This window comes from Chiloscyllium plagiosum, unplaced genomic scaffold, assembly GCF_037043375.1.
Source record: "Chiloscyllium plagiosum isolate Xiang-an unplaced genomic scaffold, Cpla_swu_hap1 HiC_scaffold_1, whole genome shotgun sequence".
Classification (NCBI taxonomy): domain Eukaryota; kingdom Metazoa; phylum Chordata; class Chondrichthyes; order Orectolobiformes; family Hemiscylliidae; genus Chiloscyllium; species Chiloscyllium plagiosum.
In genome coordinates this window covers 73,143,532-73,167,556 of record NW_028270139.1, presented here as the reverse complement: position 1 = coordinate 73,167,556, position 24,025 = coordinate 73,143,532, and the positions used below count along the sequence as shown (strand labels likewise).

At 39.7% G+C, this 24,025-nt stretch overlaps 1 protein-coding gene across 2 annotated transcripts in view; it reads left to right on the top strand.

Annotated features, from left to right (window-relative positions):
* The window catches only part of txk (TXK tyrosine kinase), a 58,470-nt gene that overhangs the window by 21,044 nt on the left and 13,401 nt on the right, over positions 1–24,025 (top strand). For both annotated transcript variants that reach the window (XM_043691455.2, XM_043691472.2), the window contains 10 exons: positions 266–314; positions 438–537; positions 3,048–3,253; positions 9,469–9,534; positions 10,827–10,881; positions 15,565–15,644; positions 16,900–17,033; positions 21,564–21,638; positions 22,363–22,534; positions 23,606–23,822. In XM_043691455.2, the coding sequence (XP_043547390.1) occupies positions 266–314; positions 438–537; positions 3,048–3,253; positions 9,469–9,534; positions 10,827–10,881; positions 15,565–15,644; positions 16,900–17,033; positions 21,564–21,638; positions 22,363–22,534; positions 23,606–23,822 (1,154 nt within the window). The remainder of the gene's footprint in view (positions 1–265; positions 315–437; positions 538–3,047; positions 3,254–9,468; positions 9,535–10,826; positions 10,882–15,564; positions 15,645–16,899; positions 17,034–21,563; positions 21,639–22,362; positions 22,535–23,605; positions 23,823–24,025) is intronic.

Sequence of the window (24,025 nt, the reverse complement as noted above, 5' to 3'; positions counted from 1 at the left end):
GTTTGATTGCACCTCACAAGATTTCCGGTGGTGTCTGATCAATGACCTCAATATAAAGACCACATTATAAAAGCAAAGACATGCAAGGTATTAAATGTAGAAAATATTGAAAACACACAACAGGTCAATTAACATATAACTGCAGTGTGTTGTCTGGAATTTTAGTTTTTGATTTCCAATATCTGCTGAGCTTTTGACTTTCTTGAAATGTACTTTATTTTGCAATGAAGAATTGTGGTTACATTGAAGTCTCATGTTTTTGCAGATCATACCATCCAGTCAGTGTTTTGCTGTTGTTGCTCTGTTCAGAAACGGTAAGCCCAACTTTTCAACTTCCTTCCAGCTAAAAATACTTTTCTACTTTCCTTGAACTATTACAGCTGATAATAATATCTTCAATGTTATGTTAATTTGTTTATTTTTCAATTTAATTTCAGTGCAGTGACAACTCAAGTGAGTTTAGATGATAATGCAGATCTAATGGATGGTTATCCTTTGAATAATGGTCAAACATCATATCCTTCAAATATTTACCGAGTAGGTGATATGTTTTTGATATATATTCATGATGTATTTAATGAGACAAAACTCACGCATAAGAGTCTAATTGTTTTTTGACTTATAATTTATAACCGTTACATGGAAGCAATTTTTATTTTTGACTGGCCACATATAAAAACCAAAGTAGTACAATATAGTTGTACTGGTAAACCATTTTCAAATTTCCTTATTAAACCAAATTGTTGAATGCTTCTGGCGGCTTGCCTGAGGTTACATATTAACACTGAGAACTTCCATATGACAATAGAATACTTAGACAGTACAAATATATATTAACTGCATATAGATTACATAAAGGAGTAGTATTATAGTTGTTCCTTTTAAATATCCAAAGCAAAACATCTATCATGGCTAATTTTATTAATCTGTTTCGTCCTCCTAAATGTAAAGTTTTTGTAACTCAGAGCTGAACTGCTGTATCATGTGAGGGATGGCAGGATAGCCAGGATAGGCTTTCATTGGATACAGCTGACCCTGGGGTGAGACATGTCCTGCCCCCATTCACCACAGAGCTCCAATGTTACATCTGGCAAGTTATATAATTTCCTCTGGATTTTTCATAGCAGGCTAGTGGATAGGATTCCGTGTTCTCACTGCCACAGCCTGGTCAATTCCCAGTCTTGGACTGAGGATTTCCTGTGTGTGGTGCAGTGGTTATACTTCGACCTCCAGGCCAGAAGGTCTGAGTTCATGTCCCTGAATGAACCCTTTTGTTGATTTTTTTTGTTAAAGTACGGTGGTCGTGTCCATACCTCTAAGCCAGAAGACCCAGGTTCAAGTCCCACCTGCTACAGGGGTGTCTCATTGCTTGTCTGAGCAAGTGAACAAGAAAGTATCCCTAAATTCCTTACATTATACATTGATTTTCCAGTGAAGCAAATCACTCACAGAAATCCCCTTTGTTTAGCTCCCAGTTGTTTGTAGGATATGTGCAGCTAATGATTCTAACATGTGAACCTTATTTTTAAATTGATACATTAATGCATTTAAAAGTAGAAAGAATGTTCTAACACTAAATTGTGGCAGGTTAACATTTGGGGCTAGAAATTTCAGTTCAGACCCAGGTTCGATTCCAATCTCAGGTGACTATCTCTGTGGAGTTTGCACGTTCTCCCTGTGTCTGAGGTGGGTTTCTACCCACTATCCAAAGATGTGCAGGTTAGCTGGATTGCTCATAGTATTCAGGGATGTGCAGGTTGGTTAGATTAACCCGTGATAACTGTGGGGTTCTGCGTTAGGGAGGGGCATGGGCCTGGGAGGGATGCTCTTTGGAGGGTTGGTGCAGACTCGATGGGCCAAATGGTCTCTATCTGCACTATGGGAATTGTATGAAATTATTTTTTTACACAGACATTTTAAGTGTTGGTGCATTGTTTCTGTCTGTTTTCAAAGCATCCTTGGGTGAGGTTCTTCTGGTTGCTTGAGTAGTGTAACTTTGATGAATGATAATTAAGTCACATAAGTACTTTTTGGCATTTGGACTGCTTTTTTGTCAAAGTCTCTTAAGGCAAAGGAAAGAATTCTTTATATAAGTTCACCTCCTGGATGTTAGGAAGACATTGAAATTGTTAGTGAAGAATTTGATTTCTTGAACTGTGTATTAAAAATATTACATTTTATTATTATCAAGTTATTTTAACAATGTTTGCCCATATTCCCAGCTTTAGACTATATTTATGTAAAAGACTAAAATGTCACAACCAAGTACCTTCCTCATAATATTGTATTAGAAGATTGAATCATAGAATCTCTGGTGTAGATAAAGACTTTTCGGTCTGTCAAGTCTTCATTGACACTCCAAAGAGCCTTCCATTCTATCCCTGTAAACCTACATTTATTACAGTTAATCCACCTAGCCTGCTCACTATGATGCAACTTAGTATGGCCAATCCACCAAAGCTGCACATCTTTGTAAAAGGAAACCCATGAAGAGATGGGAAGAATGTACAAATTCCACACAGTCACCCAAGGCTGGAATCGAACCTGTGTCCCTGATACTGCGAGATAGTAGTGCTAACCATTGATCCACTATGCCCCCCTGAAGGAGTGGAGGGAGGTGCAATTATTGGCAAGTAGTAGTAGGTTTCCTGAAAGAGATCCCCTTAACTCAAGGATATTATTGTAATATTACATTAGTAAATGCATCTCAAATGTAAATAGTTAAGGTTGAAACAAATGGTGATGTATACATGCATAAGATACACCCATTGTGCCAAAGACTGTAAGCAGTGTGCCTTTGAAACTTTTTGCAAAGTTCTTTAAAAATGTGAAGAATGTGCCTTTAGCGAAGTATTGTCTGCTCTGAAGAAGGGTCACAGAACTCGAAACAATAACTCTGTCTTCTCTCCACAGATACTGCCTGACCTGCCGAGTTTTTTCAGCAGTTTCTGTTTTTATTTGTTTATAGTCAAGTGCATTTTGGCATAGAATAACAGAAAAGCCACTGTTGAGTTTGGCTTTAATCTTGGTGTTGTGTCATTCTTCAGGCCAACAGGTCAGTAGGGGTCCCGTCAAGAAGGAAGCCTCCACCCCCACCTCCGAGTGATGATGAGGAGGGCACGGAAGTCAAGGTGATCGCCCTGTATGATTTTTGGGCCCGAGAATCCACTGATCTGAGTGTCAGGAGATATGAAGAATATGTTATTCTTGAAAAACTTGATCCTCACTGGTGGAAAGCAAGGGACAAACATGGGTAAGAATAAACTTCATTTAGCATATTTGTTGCAATATAAAATTTATATAATTGAATTACATTGTACTCAGTTGTGATAAGCAAACTTCATGCTGCTTAAGAGAATCGTGCAGTATTGTTATCAGAAACTGGAAGATTTAAATTTAAATATTTGTTCTGATCATACTTTAAAAGAAAAAAATTACCAGTATCCAAGTCTCCTACCAGCTATGACATAGGCACTGACCATTTCATGTACTGACCCTAAATTTGTATGGGAATTCCTATACAACCATAAGAAATAGGAATAGGAATGATTTGTTCAGCCCCTCAAGCCTATTACACTGTTCAGTAGGATCATGGCTGAAACCAACATTCTTTATAGCCGCTTTCCTGCCTTTTTCCCATAACCCTTGATTCCCCTACTGATGAAGAATATGTCTTAGACTTAAATATGCCCAAGAACTCTGTCTCCACAGCTCTCTGTGACAAGAGTTCCAAAGACTCACGACCCTCTGAGTGAAGACATTTTTCCTCATCTTCCTTAAATTGGCCTTTATTCTGGGATTATGTCCTCTGGTCTTAGACTCTCCCATGAGGAGAAAATTCCTCTCAGCATTTACCCTGTCAAGCCTCTTAAGAATCCTGTATGCTTCAATGAAATCACCTCTTATTCTTCTAAACTGCAGTGAGTATAGTCCCAGTCTGTTTAATCTTTGCTCATAAAACAATCCTTCCATATCAGGGATCATCTTAATGAACCTTCTCAGAACTGCTTCCAATGAAATAATATGTTTCCTTAAATAAGGGGACCAAAACTGCTCCCAGTACTTCAGACATGGTCTTATCAGCACTTTATACAGTTGCATTAAGACTTTCCTATTCTTATACTCCAACCCCCTTTAAATAAGGACTAACATTCCATTTGCCTTCCTGAGTACCTGTGATACCTTTTTTATTTTTTGTGCTCAATTCCCCCACATGTCCCTATGTGTTGTAGATAACCTATCAGTATCTTACTGTAAACTGTTTGTATCCCTCTCACAAGCTGCCATTCCACCTATTTTGTGTCATCTGCAGATTTGGATACAGTATACTCACTTCCTTCCTCTAAGTCATGTCCCCTTCCAGAGTGACTTGAACTCTCAAGCTTGCACAGTACACGCCCCCCCCCAAACTCCCACTACCTGCCCTAACTGCCACCAGACCAATAGACAAATAGAGTTGAAAGTATGAGACTTTTTCCCCAGAGTGGAGTGGTCAATGACTAGGGGACACAGGTTCAAGATGTTGGGGGTGGAAGTTTAAAAGAGATGTGGGAGCAAGGTTTGTGAAGGTTTGTAGCTCAGGTTGAGGTTTAGGGTGTAGGTTTGCTCACTGAGCTGTAGGTTTGATATCCAGACATTTCATTACCTGGCTAGGTAACATCATCAGTGGCGACCTCCAAGTGAAGCGAAGCTGTTGTCTCCTGCTTTCTATTTATATCTTTCTCCTGGATGGGGTTCCTGGGGTTTATGGTGATGTCATTTCCTGTTTGTTTCCTGAGGGGTTGATAGATGGTATCTAGATCTATGTGTTGGTTTATGGCGTTGTGGTTGGAGTGCCAGGCCTCTAGGAATTCTCTGGCATGTCTTTGCTTAGCCTGTCCCAGCATTGATGTGTTGTCCCAGTCGAAATGGTGGTTTTTTTTCATCTGTGTGTAGGGCTATGAGGGAGAGAGGGTCGTGTCTTTTTGTGGCTAGCTGGTGTTCATGTATCCTGGTGGCTAACTTTCTTCCTGTTTGTCCTACGTAGTGTTTGTGGCAGTCCTTGCATAAATACTGGAACTAACATTGACTACTCTTTGAAATGGCTTGAGCAAGTCACTCAGTTGAAGGACCATTAGGATGGGCAACAATGCTTCCCCAGCACTGCTCTCACTCCATGAAAGAATGAAGGAAAAGAAAATATATTTCTCCAGATCTCATTTTATGTAATGGACTGATACATTGGCTTGAATTGCTCACGATCAGCAATTACCATGGGATTGTGTTGGTGAATAAGTATGGGGGAGATAAATGAGTATGAAAATGGGGAATGCTGATGAAATAAAGAGTTAGGAGGACAGATGTGAGGCAGTTAGGACATAGGGTGAAAGGTGAGTCAGGTGGGTTGTCAGGATTGAATTCTAGTTAAGTTGGGTTGGGAGAAGCTGGAGGATAGATGAAACATAGAAAATTGAAAATAGGAGCAGAAAAAGGCCATTTGATTTCTTGAAACTGCTCCTCGATTCAATATGATCATGGCTGATCATCAAGCTCAATATCCTAATCCCACCCTCCCATCATATCCCTTGATCCCTTGACCTACAAGAGATATATTTACCTCCGATTTGAAAACACATGATGTTTTAGCCTAAACCACTTTCTGGGTGAAGAAATTTCTCCTCATTTCAGTCCTAAAAACTTCCCCAATCCTTAAACTATGACCCCTGGTCTGGATTCTCCCATCATCTGGAACAGCCTTCCTGCACCTAACCTGTCTAGTCCTGTGAAGATTTTATAGGCTTCTATGAGATCCTCCCTCATTCTTCAAACGATCTGGGATTTATTATTTTTATGTTCGATTTTGATTATTTCCTATTTAGTTGTCTGATCTTGCAATCTAGGTAACACCGTACTCTTGTAGTGCTATACACTTGACTCTGTTCTGAGCACCCCTATCTGATCTTGTGCATGTTTTCAATCTCTCTACCGTTACCGTATCCCACCTAATGCATATGGTGCGTCATTTTGGCAGGATAGGATAACTTTACTGTGTGATAATTAAAATCCAATAATCTAAAATTCAACTTTTAAAGTTTTATGTTGCGACAAAATAGAAATAGCAGTATGTTCCAAATCTTTTCTTCACTTAAGACCATAAGACCATAAGACATAGGAGTGGAAGTAAGGCCATTCGGCCCATCGAGTCCACTCCGCCATTTAATCATGGCTGATGGGCATTTCAACTCCACTTACCCGCATTCTCCCTGTAGCCCTTAATTCCTTGTGACATCAAGAATTTATCAATCTCTGCCTTGAAGATATTTAGCGTCCCGGCCTCCACTGCACTCCGCGGCAATGAATTCCACAGGCCCACCACTTTCTGGCTGAAGAAATGTCTCCGCTGGACACGCTCCAGTGCCAGTATGTCCCTCCTGAGGTGTGGGGCCCAAAACTGGACACAGTACTCCAAATGGGGCCTAACCAGAGCTTTATAAATTCTCAGTAGCACATCGCTACTTTTATATCCCAACCCTCTTGAGATAAATGACAACATTGCATTCGCTTTCTTAATCACGGATTCAACCTGCATGTTTAAATTTAGAGAATCCTCGACTCGCACTCCCAGATCCCCTTGTACTTTCGCTTTATGAATTTTCTCACCGTTTAGAAAGTAGTCCATGCTTGTATTCTTTTTCCAAAGTGCTAGACCTCACATTTGCTCACATTGAACTTCATCAGCCATTTCCTGGACCACTCTCCCAAACTGTCTAGATCCTTCTGCAGGCTCCCCACTTCCTCAGTACTACCTGCCTGTCCACCTATCTTCGTATCATCGGCAAACTTCACTAGAATGCCCCCAGTCCCTTCATCCAGATCATTAATATATAATGTGAACAGCTGCGGCCCCAACACTGAACCCTGTGGGACACCGCTTGTCACTGGCTGCCATTCCGAAAAAAACCCTCTTATCCCAACTCTCTGCCTTCTGTCAGACAGCCAATCCTCAATCCATGCCAGTAGCTCACCTTGAACACCATGGGCCCTCACCTTACTCAGCACCGTCCCGTGTGGCACCTTATCAAAGGCCTTTTGGAAGTCTAGATAGACCACATCCACTCGGTTTCCCTGGTCTAACCTACTTGTCACCTCTTCAAAGAATTCTAACAGGTTTGTCAGGCATGACCTCCCCTTACTAAATCCATGTTGACTTGTTCTAATCCGACCCTGCTCTTCCAAGAATTTAGAAACCTCATTCTTAACGATGGATTCTAGAATTTTACCAACAACCGAGGTTAGGCTAATTGGCCTATAATTTTCCATCTTTTGTCTTGATCCGTTCTTGAACAATGGGATTACAACAGCAATCTTCCAATCATCCAGGACTTTCCCTGACTCCAGTGACTTTTGAAAGATCTCAACCAACGCCTCCACTATTTCCTCAGCCACCTCCCTCAGAACTGTAGGATGTAGCCCATCAGGGCCAGGAGATTTGTCAATTTTAAGACCTTTTAGCTTTTCTAGCACTATCTCTTTTGTAATGGCAACCATACTCAACTCAGCCCCCTGGCTCCCTTTAATTGTTGGGATATTACTCATGTCTTCCACTGTGAAGACTGACGCAAAGTACTTATTATGTTCTCCAGCTATTTCCTGGGCTATCTCCCATCACTAGCCTTCCAGCATCAGTTTAAAGTGGCCCAATGTCTACTTTTGCCTGTCGTTTGTTTCTTATGTATTGAAAGAAACTTTTACTATCATTTCTAATATTACTGGCTAGCCTACCTTCATATTTGATCCTCTCCTTCCTTATTTCTCTCTTTGTTATCCTCTGTTTGTTTTTGTAGCCTTCCCAATCTTCCGATTTCCCAGTGCTCTTGGCCTCTTTATAGGATCTCTCTTTTTCTTTGATACATTTCCTGACTTCCTTTGTCAGCCATGGCTGTCTAATCCCTCCCCGGATAATCTTTCTTTTCTTGGGGATGAACCTCTGTACTGTGTCCTCAATTATACCCACAAACTCCTGCCATTTTTGCTCTACTGTCTTCCCCGCTAGGCTCTGTTTCCACTCGATTTTCATCAGTTCCCCTCTCATGCCCTCATAATTACCTTTGTTTAACTGTAACACCATTACATCCGATTTTACCTTCTCTCTTTCAAACTGCAGACTGAACTCTACCATATTATGATCGCTGCTTCCTAAGTGTTCCCTTACTTTAAGATCTTTTATAAAGTCTGGTTCATTACATAGCACTAGGTCCAGAATAGCCTGCTCCCTCGTGGGCTCCATGACAAGCTATTCCAAAAAGCCATCCTGTAAACATTCCAAGAATTCCCTTTCTTTGGATCCACTGGCAACATTATTTACCCAGTCCACCTGCATATTGAAGTCCCCCATGATCACCGTGACCTTGCGTTTCTGACATGCCTTTTCTATTTCCCGATACATGTTGCGCCTCTGGTCCTGACCACTGTTAGGAGGTCTGTACATAACTCCCATTATGGTTTTTTTGCCTTTGTGGTTCCTCAATTCCACCCACACAGACTCCACATCATCTGACCCTATGTCATTCAGTGCCATAGATTTAATTTTGTTCTTAACTAACAAGGCATCCCCACCCCCTCTGCCCACCTCCCTGTCTTTTCGATAAGTTGTAAATCCTTGGATGTTTAACTGCCAGTCCGGAACCCTCTGCAACCATGTCTTTGTGATGCCTACCACATCATAATCATTCCCGATGATCTGTGCCATTAGTTCATCTACTTTGTTACGAATGCTACGAGCATTCAGGTAAAGTGGCTTAATGCTAACATTCTTATCATTAGAGATATTGGAAGTCATAAGATGTCCTAAGCTATCCTTCCTTTTTGTTGCATTCCTAATCTGCCTCAAGGTTAAATCCACCTGCTTACATGCTATCTTCCTGCTTATCTTTCCATTTAACTCTATACTCCCTGTCGCTTTGACTTTCCCTTCCCCCAACTCAGAAGTTTAAAGTCCTACTGACCACCCTATTTATCCTCTTCGCTAGAACATTGGTACCAGATAGGTTCAGGTGGAGACCGTCCCAACGGTACAGATCCCCCCGGTTCCAAAACTGATGCCAATGCCCCATGAAATGGAATCCCTCTTTCCCACACCAATCCCTTAGCCACGTGTTTACTTCCCTAATTTTCTTATCCCTATGCCAATTGGCACGTGGCTCGGGCAGTAATCCGGAGATTATGACCCTTGAGGACCTGTACTTCAATTTCCTTCCTAGTGCTTGATAATCCCCAAACAGGTCCTCCACCCTAACTTTGCCTATGTTGTTAGTCCCAACGTGGACCACAACAACTGGATCCTCCCCCTCAGTCAGTTACTTGAATTAGAGTTACTGACTGCCAAATTAATTACATTGTTTCACTTGTGTATTCATTTTGCATTTGTCTAATCTTATGTTATTGAAAGTTTCCTATGAAACAGAAAGTAATTAACATATGTTATTTCAGAAATGAAGGACTTATTCCAAGCAACTACGTGACTGAAAAGAAATCAAATAATATAGAAGCATTTGAGTAAGTTCATTATATAACTCTTGCATCTGCTATTTGAATGCTCATAATGTCTTGTGACATTTTGCATTTCAGAGTGAGCAATTAAGAAAGGGTCACTCCTTGACTTCAAATAAATTAGACACTGGTGCTTTGAGCACACTAAGAATGAACATTTGATGTTATAACTTCACTACTAATGGCATATGGGACCTAACCAATTTTGAAAGACTTTGCATAATTTACCCCTGTTTTGCAATCATAATTAAATAAAAAGCACAATGCAAGAAATTCCATCTGAGTCTCTACCCGTTGGCTCAAAATGTGCTCCTAGGCTTCATTTCACGTGTGCCACTTCTACATACAGCTGAACAATTTCATGCAATAGTTTTTTGTTGGTTCCTTACCTTGCCTGTAGAAGCCTACAGAAAGATGAGTGGCAAATGGGAGGACTGTGGGAAAGAGCTGGCAGGAAGGCTTTGGTGCTGAGAGGATCTGTTGTCCTCTTATTAGGTCTGAACGAATTATTACAAATGTGAACTTGTCCTTGTGGTGATAGTTCCTTGCTGGATTGTTATCATGTGTGGAAAAGTGGAATAGAACACGTTTAATGTTAACTTAGAAAAGGGGTGAAGTATCTATTTTGGATGACTACTCCAGATGTCTAAAACTCAATTTTAGTGTAGAGCTAAATCTTAACTTTTGATCTATTTCATGAAAGTAAAATGGCTGCAATGAGGGCTCACATCTACTCAATTAATACTTAAATATATTTTCAAATGAGCCACTCAGAACACAGGATGTTTACAACTTATTTGCTGAGCCAAGGGACCACAGTTAAAATTTCAGACTTGTTGCCATTTGCTTCTTGCTTGCTTGTTAGTTATTTGGGCCTCAGTGGTTGGTGTTATCCATTTAAAGGTGGAGCAACAGTAAAGTTAACCACACAACCTTACTTTGCTCAACTTAGTAAATATGACAAAGTTTTAAAAGGAATAAGGAGAAGCTTATTAATTAGGAAAATGAAACAAAAACCCTTTGGATGCTGGAAATCTGAAATAGAAGCTCAAAAATTGGAAATACTCAGCAGGTCAGGCAGTGTTTGTGGAGAAAAATATTATTTCTCTCTCCTTCCGCACAGGCTACCTGACCTGCTAAATATTTAGAATATTTTGCTTTTTAACATTAAGGAAAGCTTGTTTGAGGTAAAAGCACAGGAAGGAAGAAGGTTTGGTCTTTCAGTGTTCATTGTTGATGCAGCACTATGACACCAAGATGACGTATTGAATATGGAAATAATTTTTTGTTTCCTGCAGATGGTACTGTAAAAATATAACACGGACCAAAGCAGAGCAGCTTCTTCGACAAGAGGTAAATCAGTCTGCAAATGTTAAAATATTAATTAATGGGATGTGGGTATCACTGGCTAGGCCAGCCACTAATTACCCAGACAGTAGTTAAGAATCTACTACTGTAGTCTGGAGTCACATGTAGACCGGACCAGATAAGGATGCAGATTTCGTTCCCTAAAGGACATTAGTGAACCAGATGTGTTTTTCCAACAATTGAGAATGACTTTATTGTCATCATTGGACTTTAGTAAGCCTTTGACATGCTTTCGCATGATAGACTAATTAGTAAAGTTAGAGCACATTGGATTCAGGGTGAACTTGCCAATTGGATAGAAAATTGGCTTAACAACAGGAGATGATGGAGGGTTGTTTTTTGGACTGGAAGTCTGTGACCAGTTTGTCACTTATATAAATGATTTGGATGACAAATAGGAGGTATGATGAGTAAGTTTGCAGATGACACCAGAATTGATAAAGGTTATCTAAAATTACAAAGAAATCTTGATCAATTGAGTCAATGGGTTGAGGAGTGGTGGATGGAATTTAATTTGGATAAATGTGAAGTATTGTATTTTGGTAAAACAAAGGCAGGACTTATACAATTAAGATAGGGTACTGGGTATTGTTGTAGAACAGAGAGACCTAGGGGTGAAGGTACATCATTTTTTGATATTTGCATCATAGGTAGACAGGATGGTTAAAAAGATGTTTAGCACACTACCTTCATTGCTCAGACCTTTGAGTATAGAAGTTGGAATGTCATGTTAAGGTTGCACTGGACATTGGCGAGGCCTTTTCTGGTATGTATTTCTGGCCACCCTGTTATAAGAAGAATATTATTAAACTGGAGAGAGTTCAGGAAAGCTTTACCAGAATTCTGCCAGGAATGGAGGGTTTGAGTTATAAAGAATGGCTGGATAGACTGGGACCTTTTTCACTAGAGATTCGGAGTTGGGGGGTGACCTCATAGAGGTTTATAAAATCATGAGGGGCATAGATAAGGTGAACAACGGAGGTCTTTTCCATAAGCTGGGGGGCTTCAACTAGGGGACATATTTTTAAGTTGAGAGGAATAAGTTTAAGAAAGGGCAGAGAGTGGTTAGTGTGTGGATTGAAGTGCCAGAGGAAGTGATGGATGCAGGTACACTTAAAATGTTTAAAAGGTATTTGGATAAGTCCATGAATAGGAACGTTTGGAGCAGTGTGGGCCAAGTGCGGGCATGTGGGTCTAGTTTAGTTTGGGAACATGGTCAATGTGGACGAGTTAGACAGGAGGATCTGTTTCCAGGCTGTATGACTCTATAACTCTATTAGACTCTTAATCCAGAAATTTTATTGAATTCATTTTCCAACAAATGTGTGTCCCCAGAACATTACCTGAGTGTCTGGATTAATAGGATTCGCAGTTACTGGGGTGTGCAGTGAGAGAGGGACTCACTGAAATCCTTGTAGAGGGAGGAAGAGAGCTTCTTCAAAATCCTTGTAGAGGGAGGATTCCTGAAGAAGGGCTTATGCTCGAAACATCGATTCTCCTGTTCCTTGGATGCTGCCTGACCTGCTGCGCTTTTCCAGCAACACATTTTCAGCTCGTGTCTGGATTAATAGTCTAGTAATATTATCACTAAGCCATTGCCTACCCATGGATTTGAAACACATTGAACCTCTGACAGTATATAAAGAAGAAGTAGAGAGAATTTTTGAAATATTGACAACTTTAGGAGTATGACTTAGGAAAGACAGGCAATAAGGAAAAAATATGGTGGAGTGGCATTGCTGGTTAAAGAGGAAATTAACACAATAGTGAGAAAGGATATTAGCTCTGACAATTTGTGGGTAGAGTTGAGAAATACAAGGGCAACAAACATTAGTGGGTGTCATATATAAACTCCCAAACGGAAGTGGACATGTTGGGAATGGCATTAAACGGAAAAATTAGAGATGCATGTGATAAGGAAATATCAATGATCATGGGTAACTTTAATGGGCAAATCAAATTAGCCACAATGCTAGAGGAACACATGGGGGAACAGCAATAACTGTTTACTCCTGTCCAGCACAAAAGCATAATGGGTAAAAGCTTAATGGCTTACAAAGGAAATTAGAGATAGTATACCATCCAAGGAAGACACATACAGATTGGCCAAGAAAACTAATAGGTCTGAGGATTGGGACCAGTTTACAATTCAGCAAAGAAGGACCAAGGGATTGATTAAGAAGGGGAAAATACAGTACAAAAGTAAGCTTGCAGGAAATATAAAAACTGACACTAAGAGTTTCAATAGGTACATGAAGAGAAAGAGATTGGCAAAGGCAAATGTAGGTCTCCAACAGACAGAAACAAGGGAATGTATAATAGGGGACAAAGAAATGGCTGAGTAACTGATTACATACTTTTGTTCTATCTTCCCAAAAGAGGACATAAATCAGATACTAGAAATGTTGGAGAATGCAAGACTTAGTGAGAGAGAAGAACTGAGGGAGATCAAATTAGTAGAGAAATGGTGCTCGGAAAATTCTTGGGATTGGAGGTGGATAAATCCCCGGGGCCTGATGATCTACATCCCAGAGTATATAAGGAAGTGGCTCTAGAAATAGTGGAATCATTGGTGGCCATCTTATAGGATTCTATTGACTCTGGTACAGTCTCTGCAGATTCAAGGGTAGCTAATGCCACTCCAATATTCAAAAAGGGAGGTAGAGAGAAACAGGGAATCATAGACCAGTAAGTCTGACATCAGTTGTGGGGAAAATTCTTCGATCCACTATCAAGCACTTTATAGTGGAGCATTTAGAAAGCAGTGTCAGGATCAGCTCGAGTCAGAATGGATTTATGAAGGAGAAATCATGCTTTACAAATCTATTGGAATTCTGTGAAAATATACCAAGTAGAATTGACAAGCAGGAGTGAGTTGATGTGGTATATTTGGACTTTCAGATTACTTTGACAAAGTCCCACATAAAACATTATTGTGCAAGATTAGAGTGCATGGGATTGAGGGAAGTATACTGAGATGTATAGAAAACTGGTTGGCAGAATGGAAACAAGGAGTAAGAATTAATGGGTCCTTTTCAAATTGGTGGGCAATAACTAATGGGCTGTCACAGGGATCAGTGCTGGCACTCCAGCTATTCACAACATATATTAATGATTTAGATGAGTGAACAAAAAGTAACATCTCAAAGTTTGCAGATGATACCAAGTTGGGTGGGAGGGTGAACTGTGACGAGGATGCAGAGATCCTTCAGCATGATTTGGACAGGTTGGGTGAGTGGGCAATTCAATGGCAGATGCAGTATAATTTGGATAAATGTGAGGTGATTCACTTTGGAAGAAGAGAAAAGAAGACAGATTACTACCTCAATGGCTGTAAATTGAGAGAGGGAAGTGTGCAGCGGAACCTAGGTGTCCTTGTGTACCAATTGCTGAGGGTAAGCAAATGGTAAAGAAGGCAAATGGGATGCTGGCCTTCAGTACAGGAGCAAGGATGTGTTGTTGCAGTTATACAGGGCCTTGGTGAGACCACATCTAGAATATTGTGTGCAGTTTTAGACTCCTTTTCTGAGGAAGGAGGGAGTGCAGTGAAGGTTTACCAGGCTGATTCCGGCATGGTGGGGCTGATGTATGAGGAAAGATTGCCTTGGTAAGGATTATTTTCACTGGATGAATGAGGGGATCTCTTGAGACAGATAAAATTCTAACAGCACTAGACAGGGCAGATACCGATGGTGGGTTTGTCCAGAAACGGGGGTCACAGTCTGAGGATTCAAGGTAAACCATTTAGGATGGAAATGAGGTGACATTTCTTCAATCAAAGAATGGCAAGCCTGTGGAAGTCATTACCACAGGAAGTAGTTGATGCCAAATCGTTGAATGTGCTCAAGAGGTGGCTAGATATAGCACTTGGGACGAATGGGATCAAAAGTTATGGGGAGAAAATAGGATTAGGATATCGAGTTGGACGATCAGCCATGATTGTGATGAATGGTAAAGCAGGCTTGAAGAGCCGAATGGCCTCCTCCTGCTCCTATCTTCTACGTTTCTATATTTATAATGAACTGGCATAGAACAGGAGTTGAGGCCTGAGGCATGATCTTATTGAATGGCGGGGCAGGCTTGTGGGGACATAGACACTACTTCTGCTCCTGCATTTTTATGTTCTTATGTTATTATTTGGACGTGCGTTAAATTCAGGTTACATGATACATTTTATGAACATGAATGATTTAGCAAAATATTCAATAATAAGAATGAAGTTAAAGCAAATGAGATTTTTTTAAGTTCACTCATGGGACGGTATGGTATCACTGGCTAGCCAGCATTTGTTGCCCATCCTTTGTTGCCCTTGAGAAGGTGGTGGTGAACTGGTAGTGAGAATGAACAGCTTAACTTCTCACATCTTATTGCACAGGATTTCAACAAGTAAGCATGAATTGTAAGATTAGTTGTTTGTCTTCATCATATTATTTCTGTCTCGTGTTATATTTTCAAATGTTGGGGGGTGAAATTGTTCTTAACCGCTGGTATTTCTTGGTTGCCTGTTTTACATCACTTTGTATTTTCTTGCTCTTAGATTTCAATATTGAGCATATGCAAAGCATGTCACAAATTCGTTATAAGTGCAAAGGCCAATTTCACCCCTTAGTCTTTTGCAAACGTTAGCAGGTTTTTGAAAAAATATGTTTTTGTGTATATTCTTTTCAGGCTACAGAAGGGGCTTTTATTGTCAGAGACTCGAGTCAACAAGGAATTTACACAGTGTCTGTTTACACTAAAGCTGGAGGGTAATCATTGATTTTACTTCATGAATTTTCAACTGGAACATTTTGATTTTCTGTGCTATTCATTTAAGTGTGCAAGTATAAAAATAGGTCGTACTTTGCAGATTGTTTTTCTTAAGTTTTTGGCACGGTTAGTATAAGGCCCTGACTATCTAAAACCTTTCCACTTTGAAAAGATAATTCCACTTCTTCATACTTCAAGCAGTCTGGAGTTTATTGAGTTTAGAGTTAATCAAAGGATCCATTACAGTGTAACTAGTGCACTTGAAACAAGTGTCCAGATACCATCTGCAAAAGGCAATCCTTATTTCAGGTCCTAACTAATTCTGATCTGTGTTGGAAGATTTTCACATGTTATATTTCCCTATCTGAAAAATTGCTATATTTTCCTTTTACAGATCAGAAAAGTCATAGAATTGAACAGTCACAGTTTCACCGAATTATAGCATTCAGATAAATCACTGCAACATATATGACAATCTCTGGACAGGCCCTGGAGTGAATCATAAGCTTTCAAAGATCCCAAGAATATCTCCTACTCATTTTGTGCATTTGCATGACCCCAAATACTAAAGGTGCTTTATGGTTACAGCGATGCATGATGCATCAACATCATTTTGAGTGATATACTGACTCCAGCCATACTGTTGCCAGTGGAAATAGATTTCAGTACTTTTATACATATACACAAAGCAGAGTTTTGTTAGTTTTTTAAGCAATGTAATAATTGCTGCAAAATATAATATTAGGTCTCTTCATTGCACTCACTTATGAAATCAATATCAGCTTCAGTTGGTCTCAAACTATTACTTACCAATAGACCATTGCAATTAAATGGTTCACTTAATCCTTTCAATATAATTGGTCATCCTAGTGCACATTATAATTATACTGCAGCCTGTGGGGAAACTCATATTTTATGAGAATTGTTATTTGAAGTCTTGTACATAAATGGATTTGCTTTAAAATGGATGAGTTGATAGCATAGTTGCAGCGCAATGGTGTAGAAAATGCAAAATTGTTCACTTATAATAACAGATATGTTTCTTGATAGTTTATTTTATTACTTTTGCTACTAGTCAAATAAATGTCACCCACTTGTAAAAAATATAGTGATACAAGAAGTCAACACCTATATAATTGGAACAAATGCAACTATTTTCCTTTGGCTACTGTACCTCCTGTAAGAAAATAACTGTAACCGTAAAGGAATATTTTGATATGCTGTTTTATTTATGATCTTCATGATTTCTTACAGTGAACCAAATGGATCCGTCAGACACTACCACATAAAACAGACGCAGACATCAAACAAACAGTACTATGTGGCAGAAAAACACCTCTTCGATACCATCCCAGAACTCATTAAATATCATGAACACAATGCAGCAGGTAGAGTGTAGAAGTAATTCAATCCTAATATTTGAAACACAAAATGCATTTAATTTTGTATCTAGAGTATACAAGTGTTCTGATTGGTAGTTACACCTTAGCTATTGCAGCCTCTGTTAGGACGACATCAAGTGCGAAGCCAGTAACATTTTTACTATTGGGTCAGAAACCCCATGAGCTCTATGCCAGGAGTTTGAGCTCATAAATTAAGTGACACTTCAGAGCAAGTGAAGCATCCATACCAGTTCTGCATATCTGAATGTACCATCCTTTAGGTGAATCCTTAACTAAGGCCACATCAGCATGCGTCACTTGTGCAGACTGATATTATTAATCTCATTGCTGTCTGTGAAGAACGTTAGGCATGTGTCCTGGGTATCATCCTTTGCTCATGAATAATGCCAAATCTTAGGTTACATGCACATTCATTTTATTGGTGTTAGCAAAGTTTTATGTTCAAAATGGCTTTTCTTTTTCTATGGGATGTGAACATTTCTGGTAAGGTCAGCATTTATTGCTCATCCCAAATTATTGTTGAGAAGATGGTGATGAGCTGCCTTCTTGAACAGCTGCAATTTCAGTGCTGGAAGGGTCTTCAGGATTTTGACACTGGGACTCAGGAATGGTTGTATAGATCCAAGGTAACATAATGTGTGCTGGAGAGGAATCAACACTATTGGGGATCTCATGCATCCACTGTGCTTGTTAAGATCAGTGGTGGAAGTCATAGTTTCACAAAATGATTTTGAAGGAACCTTGGCAAGTGGCTGCAGTGCATTGTGTAGTTTACAATGCTGACTGTCGGTGGTGAAGGGAGTGAATGTGTAAGGTATTGGTTGGATGCTGATTCATCAGGTTAATTTGACATGGATAATTTCGAGCATCATGTCTGATGATGGAGCTTCACTCAACCAGATCTGTGGAGAGTATTTCATCTCATGCCTGATCTATACCTTGTTGATGGTGGTCATGTTTTCAGAAGTCAGAAGATGAATTATATACCCAGAATTCCCAGTCTTAACTTGCTCTTGTTGCTGCAGGGTTTATGTTCCAGTTCCCATTAAGTTTCTGATCAATGGTAACCCCCAGAACGTTGGTGAGTTGGACATGCAGTGGTAGTAATGCCAGTGAATGTTAAGAAGAGGTAGTTAGATTATTTCTTGTTGGAAGTGGTTATTCACTGGTACCTGTGTGGTCCAAATGTAACTTGTTGATTATCAGCCCAAATTGGAACATTGTCCACACACAGCAAAAGATGAACATAAACAACTTCAGTATCTGAGCAGTTGTGAATGGCACTGAACATTGTGCAATCAAGAAAACATTCCTATTTCTGACCTAATGACGGAGGGAAGATCATTGAAAAACAACTGATGAGTGTTTGGCATGAGGAGCACTTGGGGTGATATCCTGAGACTAAGAGTGTTAGACCAGCAGCAACCTGTGGCAGATGCCAACCATCCTTCATGTGAAGACATCGCAGCTGAATGTCCCCTTAGGATGTGCAGTGAGGTGACAGGGGCCAAAAGTCTATTGTCCTCAATACCATTTCCTCTGGATTAATGAGTTGCAGTGTCAGTGAAGACACAGCATGTCCCACACTGTCACAGAACTGTGTTAATTGTTGGAGAGGGAATTGCGACATGAAGGAATGGGTGGCCATCCAATCCCAATGGCTATCAAGGTGTCAGATGTCTTGAACTTTAATGTAAGTGGCTCTTTCCAAGGCACTGATGCTTAAAGAGTAACTGGGTGTAAATGTTCATTTGTATTACAGTGGCATGTCTGACATGCAACCAGTGTGTCCTGATGAATATTAGTTGGTGCTTGCTGCTCCACCATTAAGACTGCCAGCACTTGACTGGATGGATGCTAGACATCAAATATAGTGCCAGGGATCCTGAGAATGTCCTGGCAGTGTTGTCTATTTATGCTCATGATAATCATCCAAGAAGTCATGTAGCCAATTGATAGTGTAGAACTTGTGTTTTTACAGCAATAATCAAGAAAACATGTCCTCAATAATGAAAAAAAAATTGTTTTGAGACATCACTCACATACGAGAATAAAATACGAAGATTTTCAAAATTGTCGTGGTTAAGGGTATATTCGCTGAGCTGAGAAGTTGATTTGCAGATGTTTCGTTCCCTGTCTAGGCGACATTTTCAGTGTGTGCGGTGCCACTTTACTGTCTCTTCTGGAATTTATTTAGTTCAGTTTCTGCAGCTTCCGTTGCCAGTTTGGTTGTTTGTTGTAGTCACCGGTATATTGGGTCTAGGTCTATGTGCTTATTGATGGTGTCCGTGGATGAGTGCCATGCTCTAGAAATTCTCTGGCTGTCCTCTGTTTAGCTTGTCCTATGATCGTTGTGTTGTCCCAGTCAAATTTGTGTTTCCTGTCATCTGTATGTATGGCTACTAGGGACAGCTGGTTGTGGCATTTAGTGGCTAGTTGGTGTTTGTGGATGCAGATTATGTTGTCTGTCTGTTTGCCCTATATAGTGCTTCGTGCAGTCTTTGCACGGAATCTTGTAAATTATGTTAGTCATGCACATGATGGGTATAGGGTCTTTTGTCCTGGTGAGTTGCTGTCTGAGTGTGGCTGTTGGTTTATGGGCTTTCATGAATCCCAGTGGTTCGAAAAGTCTGGTTGTCAGTTCTGAGACAATTTTTATATAAGGTAGCATGGCTAGTGAGTTAGGTCATGGCATGTCCTTGTCACATTGTTTGTCTCATAGGCATCTGCAGATGAAGTTGTGGGGATATCCGTTCTTAGCGAATAATTTCAAAGTAATTGATTGACTGACTGTGAAGCATGATGGGACATCCTGAGGAATTACATTTGTTTTTATTAACTATGGAGACTTCATATTCCATAACATACTGTAATAATGAATGATTTGGAGATGCCGATGTTGGACTGGTTTGTACAAAGTTAAAAATCACCCACCACCAGGTTATAGTCCAATAGTCTTATTTGGAAGCAATAGCTTTCAGAACCCTGCTCCTTTATCTGGTCACAACCACCTGATGAAGGAGCGATGTTCTGAAAGCTAGTGCTTCCAAATAAACCATTTGGACTATAACCTGGAGGTGTGTGATTTTTAACTTTGTAATAATAAATTATGACTGTGTATTAAAAAAAACATACTGCGGGATTTGTTTAGAACAGACAATGCTATTATTTCAGTTGCACTTTACCAAACAAGTTTTAGAGAAATCTGAGCATAGTAATGATTGAAATGCACAATGAGAGGTGATCTCATCAAAACATAGAGGATTCTTAAGGGGCTTGACAGGGTAAGTTCTGAGAGGATACTGCCTATCATGGGAGAGTACAGCACAAAATAAAAGAGCATTCATTTAAAACTGACACTCATTGATGATCTGAATAAAGGAAATGAGACATTGTTGCTAAATTTGCAGATGACAAAAAGATGGGTGGAAGGGCAGGTAATGTTGAGGAGATGGGGAGGCTGAAGGAGGACTTGGACAGGCTGGGAGAGTGGGCAAAGAAGTAGCAGATGGAATACAATGTGGGAAAGTGTGAGGTTATGCAATTAGTAGGAAGAATAGAGGCATATTTTCTAAATGGGGAAAGGCTTCAGAAATCTGAAGCAAAACCCAACTTGGGAGTCCTAGTTCAGCATTCTCTTAAGGTTAACAAGTTAGGTTCAGTTGGCAGTTAAGAAGGCAAACATAATGTTAGTACTTATTTCAAGAGAGCTAGAATATAAGATCAGGGGTATACTGCTGAGGCTGTATAAGACTCTGGTCAGACCATATTTGGAACATTGTGAGCAGTTTTGGGCTCAGTATCTAAAAAAGGATGTGCTGATCTTGGAAGGGGTTCAGAGGAGGTTTGCAAAAATGATCCTGGTGATGAAGGGCTTGTCATATGAGAAGCTGTTGAGGACTTTAGGTCTGTACTCAATGGAGTTTAAAAGGATGAGGGGGAATCTTACTGACCTCTTTTGAATATTGAAAGGCCTGGAGAGAGTGAACATGAGGAAAATGTTTGCACTAGCAGGAGAGTCTAGGACCTGAGGGCACAGCCTCAGAGTGAAGAGGTGACCCATCTTGATTAGTAAGTGGTTGGGGAGAAGGCAGAAGAATGGGGTTGAGACACATAATGGCCATGATCGAACAGCAGAGCAGAGTGGATAGGCCAAATGGCCTAATTCTGCTTCTATAACTTATGGACTTGTGAGATGAGAAGGAATTTCTTTCGGAGGGTTGTGAGTCTTTGGAATTCCTTGCCACAGAGAGATGTGGTGCCACAGTCCTTGTGCATATTTGAGGATGAGATTCTTGATCAGTAAGGAAATCAAGGGTTACAGGAAAAAATGCAAGAAAGTGGACATGAGGAATGTCTGATTAGCCATGTTCTTATTGAATGGTGGAGCAGGCTCAAGGGGCTGAATGGCCTCATCCTGTTCATTTTTTTTGTGCTCTTATGGCCTTATGGGAATAAATATGATCGATACAATACCAATCTTTGTTAAACTATCCTTTCTCTTCCATTGCCTAGGCCTTGTCACAAGATTTCGTTATCCCGTTGGGCTAATGGGAAGATGTATTCCTGCAACAGCTGGCTTCAGCTATGGTACTAACTGTAATTATTTACATCATTACGTGTAGATTTGATATCCCATTTCACTTTCCATTGAGTCAGTAATAAGAAATGGCCAATTTTAAAGAAAAGCTTTCAAAATGTAAACACATATTCGGTAAACTCCAATAAGGTCACCCACAGATAGTCTGGGCCATATTTGAATTTAGCCTGACCTGTCTCTACCTCACCAATCTGTGCCAGGATAACATCCTATGTAAAAGCCTGCAATGACCTGGAAGTCCATGTTAGCTCTTACTGTATGTGATCCTCCCTACTCAGGTAACCCAAATCACCCAGATGAAAAGAAACAGAATATTCACTCTTTTTAATTTTAATGAAGAATATATTTAAACTTTTTATTGAGAGTAGTATTAGAAACCCAGAGGGTAATTTTCCACTTAGTTTCTCTGGTTCACTTATCTTAATGTTATGAAACAGCCTTGGTACTTGTGATGGTTAACTGCAGAGGAACAGCTTGGAAAATTACCCCTGAACCCAACCTGAATGTCTTATAACACAAGCTCACATCCCAGTCAGTGAGGTTGTAATCTCAATTGTTGATTGTACTTCATCATTCCAACCAGTAAACTTCCAATGATATAATTTTATGAATGGAAACAGGATAATACCCTGAAACATTTTCATTTAGGTAAATTAGATAAATGTGAGTTGCTGTTAAATGATGTTTCATTTAAAGTAGCTTTTTTTTAAACAGAAAAATGGGAGATAAATACATCTGAGTTAACTTTCATGAAAGAGCTGGGCAGTGGACAATTTGGGGTGGTACGTCTAGGAAAATGGAGAGCTACGCATAAAGTCGCAATCAAAACCATTTTTGAAGGTTCGATGTCTGAAGAGGATTTTATCGAGGAAGCTAAGGTCATGATGTAAGTTTTATTACTTGTATAGAAAAGTTCGAGATTTGATTGTGAAAATGAAAGGAAGGAATACAAAGACAGAAAGTTTCCCTGTTCTGCATCAGGACAGGGCAGGACAAAACCTCCACCTGTAAGAGTTTTGTGCTGCTGACTGTTTAGATTTAATTTGCATTTTTCAGTTGTGCTACTTGTGGCATTCCTATATTGCCACTGATCTTTTACAGCACTAACATGCTGGTATTATTAACACCAAGAGTATTGTAAAAGTAAAACATTAACAACTTTCCGTCATTACAACTGAGGTTCAATATACTTACACATATTGGGCTCCAAGTATTCAATGCTTGTTGTCACGGCCAACAGAAAATTTGAAAATGGAAGCAATTGACAGGAAGGTGATGTAATGGTGACCAGCCAAACGTATATCTCCACACAACCCAATACAGAGGAACCTCGATTATCCAGCATTCGATTATCTGAGTATCGAAAGATCGCAAGGTTCTGATCCTTGGCTAAGCTATGTTATCTGGCATTCAATTATCTGGAATTCAATTAACTGACCGAAATACTGCCTGCCCATGTCCTTCAGATAATCAAGGTTCCTCTGTAATACCCCAAATGCAAGATAATTACATAAGAAAGTTGGATCGTGGTAGAAAGATTTGTAGCAGACTAATTATGGCAATCATTCAGGGAATTCACACTCTAAAAATGGGAGTGAACATAATCATCGGCTGGCAATTCCTGAACACAGTGTGAAACAAGTCTCAAGTCTATTTGATATAATTGTTTTAAGGTTAAGTGTAATAATTCTGGATGTTTGATTGGTTTACCATTTGTACAAACTTTCTTGTTCACACACCATCTCATGAATTAAATATATACAGATTTGTGTGGTATCAGTAATATCTACTGTCACACAGATTTCCCTTTAGTTAAATATAAAACTGATTATAATCTTTGGATAAAGTGGACCAATTTAAATTCTAACCTTACAAGAGTCCAAGAACTCTACAATTATTTGATGCTGACATTCGCTGCTCAAAGTGACACTGAATGAATACTCCTTTCTTTCCTCAGGAGACTATCACATTCTAATTTAGTTCAACTTTATGGGGTTTGCACACAAAAGCGACCAATCTGCATAGTTACAGAGTTCATGGAAAACGGTTGTCTGCTCAATTACTTGAGACAGAGACAAGGCCGACTTCATAAAGAAGCCTTACTAGGTATTTGTGAGGATGTATGTGAAGGGATGAAGTACCTCGAGAAGAACCATTTCATTCACCGGGATTTGGTAAGGATTCTGTAGTCCCATTGTAGAAAGTAACAGTTTGTAGGCTGCTATCTGTAGAAAATCAGCATTGTTACAATGATATACATTAGTAAATTTTGTGTGGACCAAGCAGCACTGTTACACATCACTCTCACCTATGAAGAGTCAGAATTAATGATGGGTTAAGTTTCAGATCTGAAATAATATACTTACAAATAAGTGAC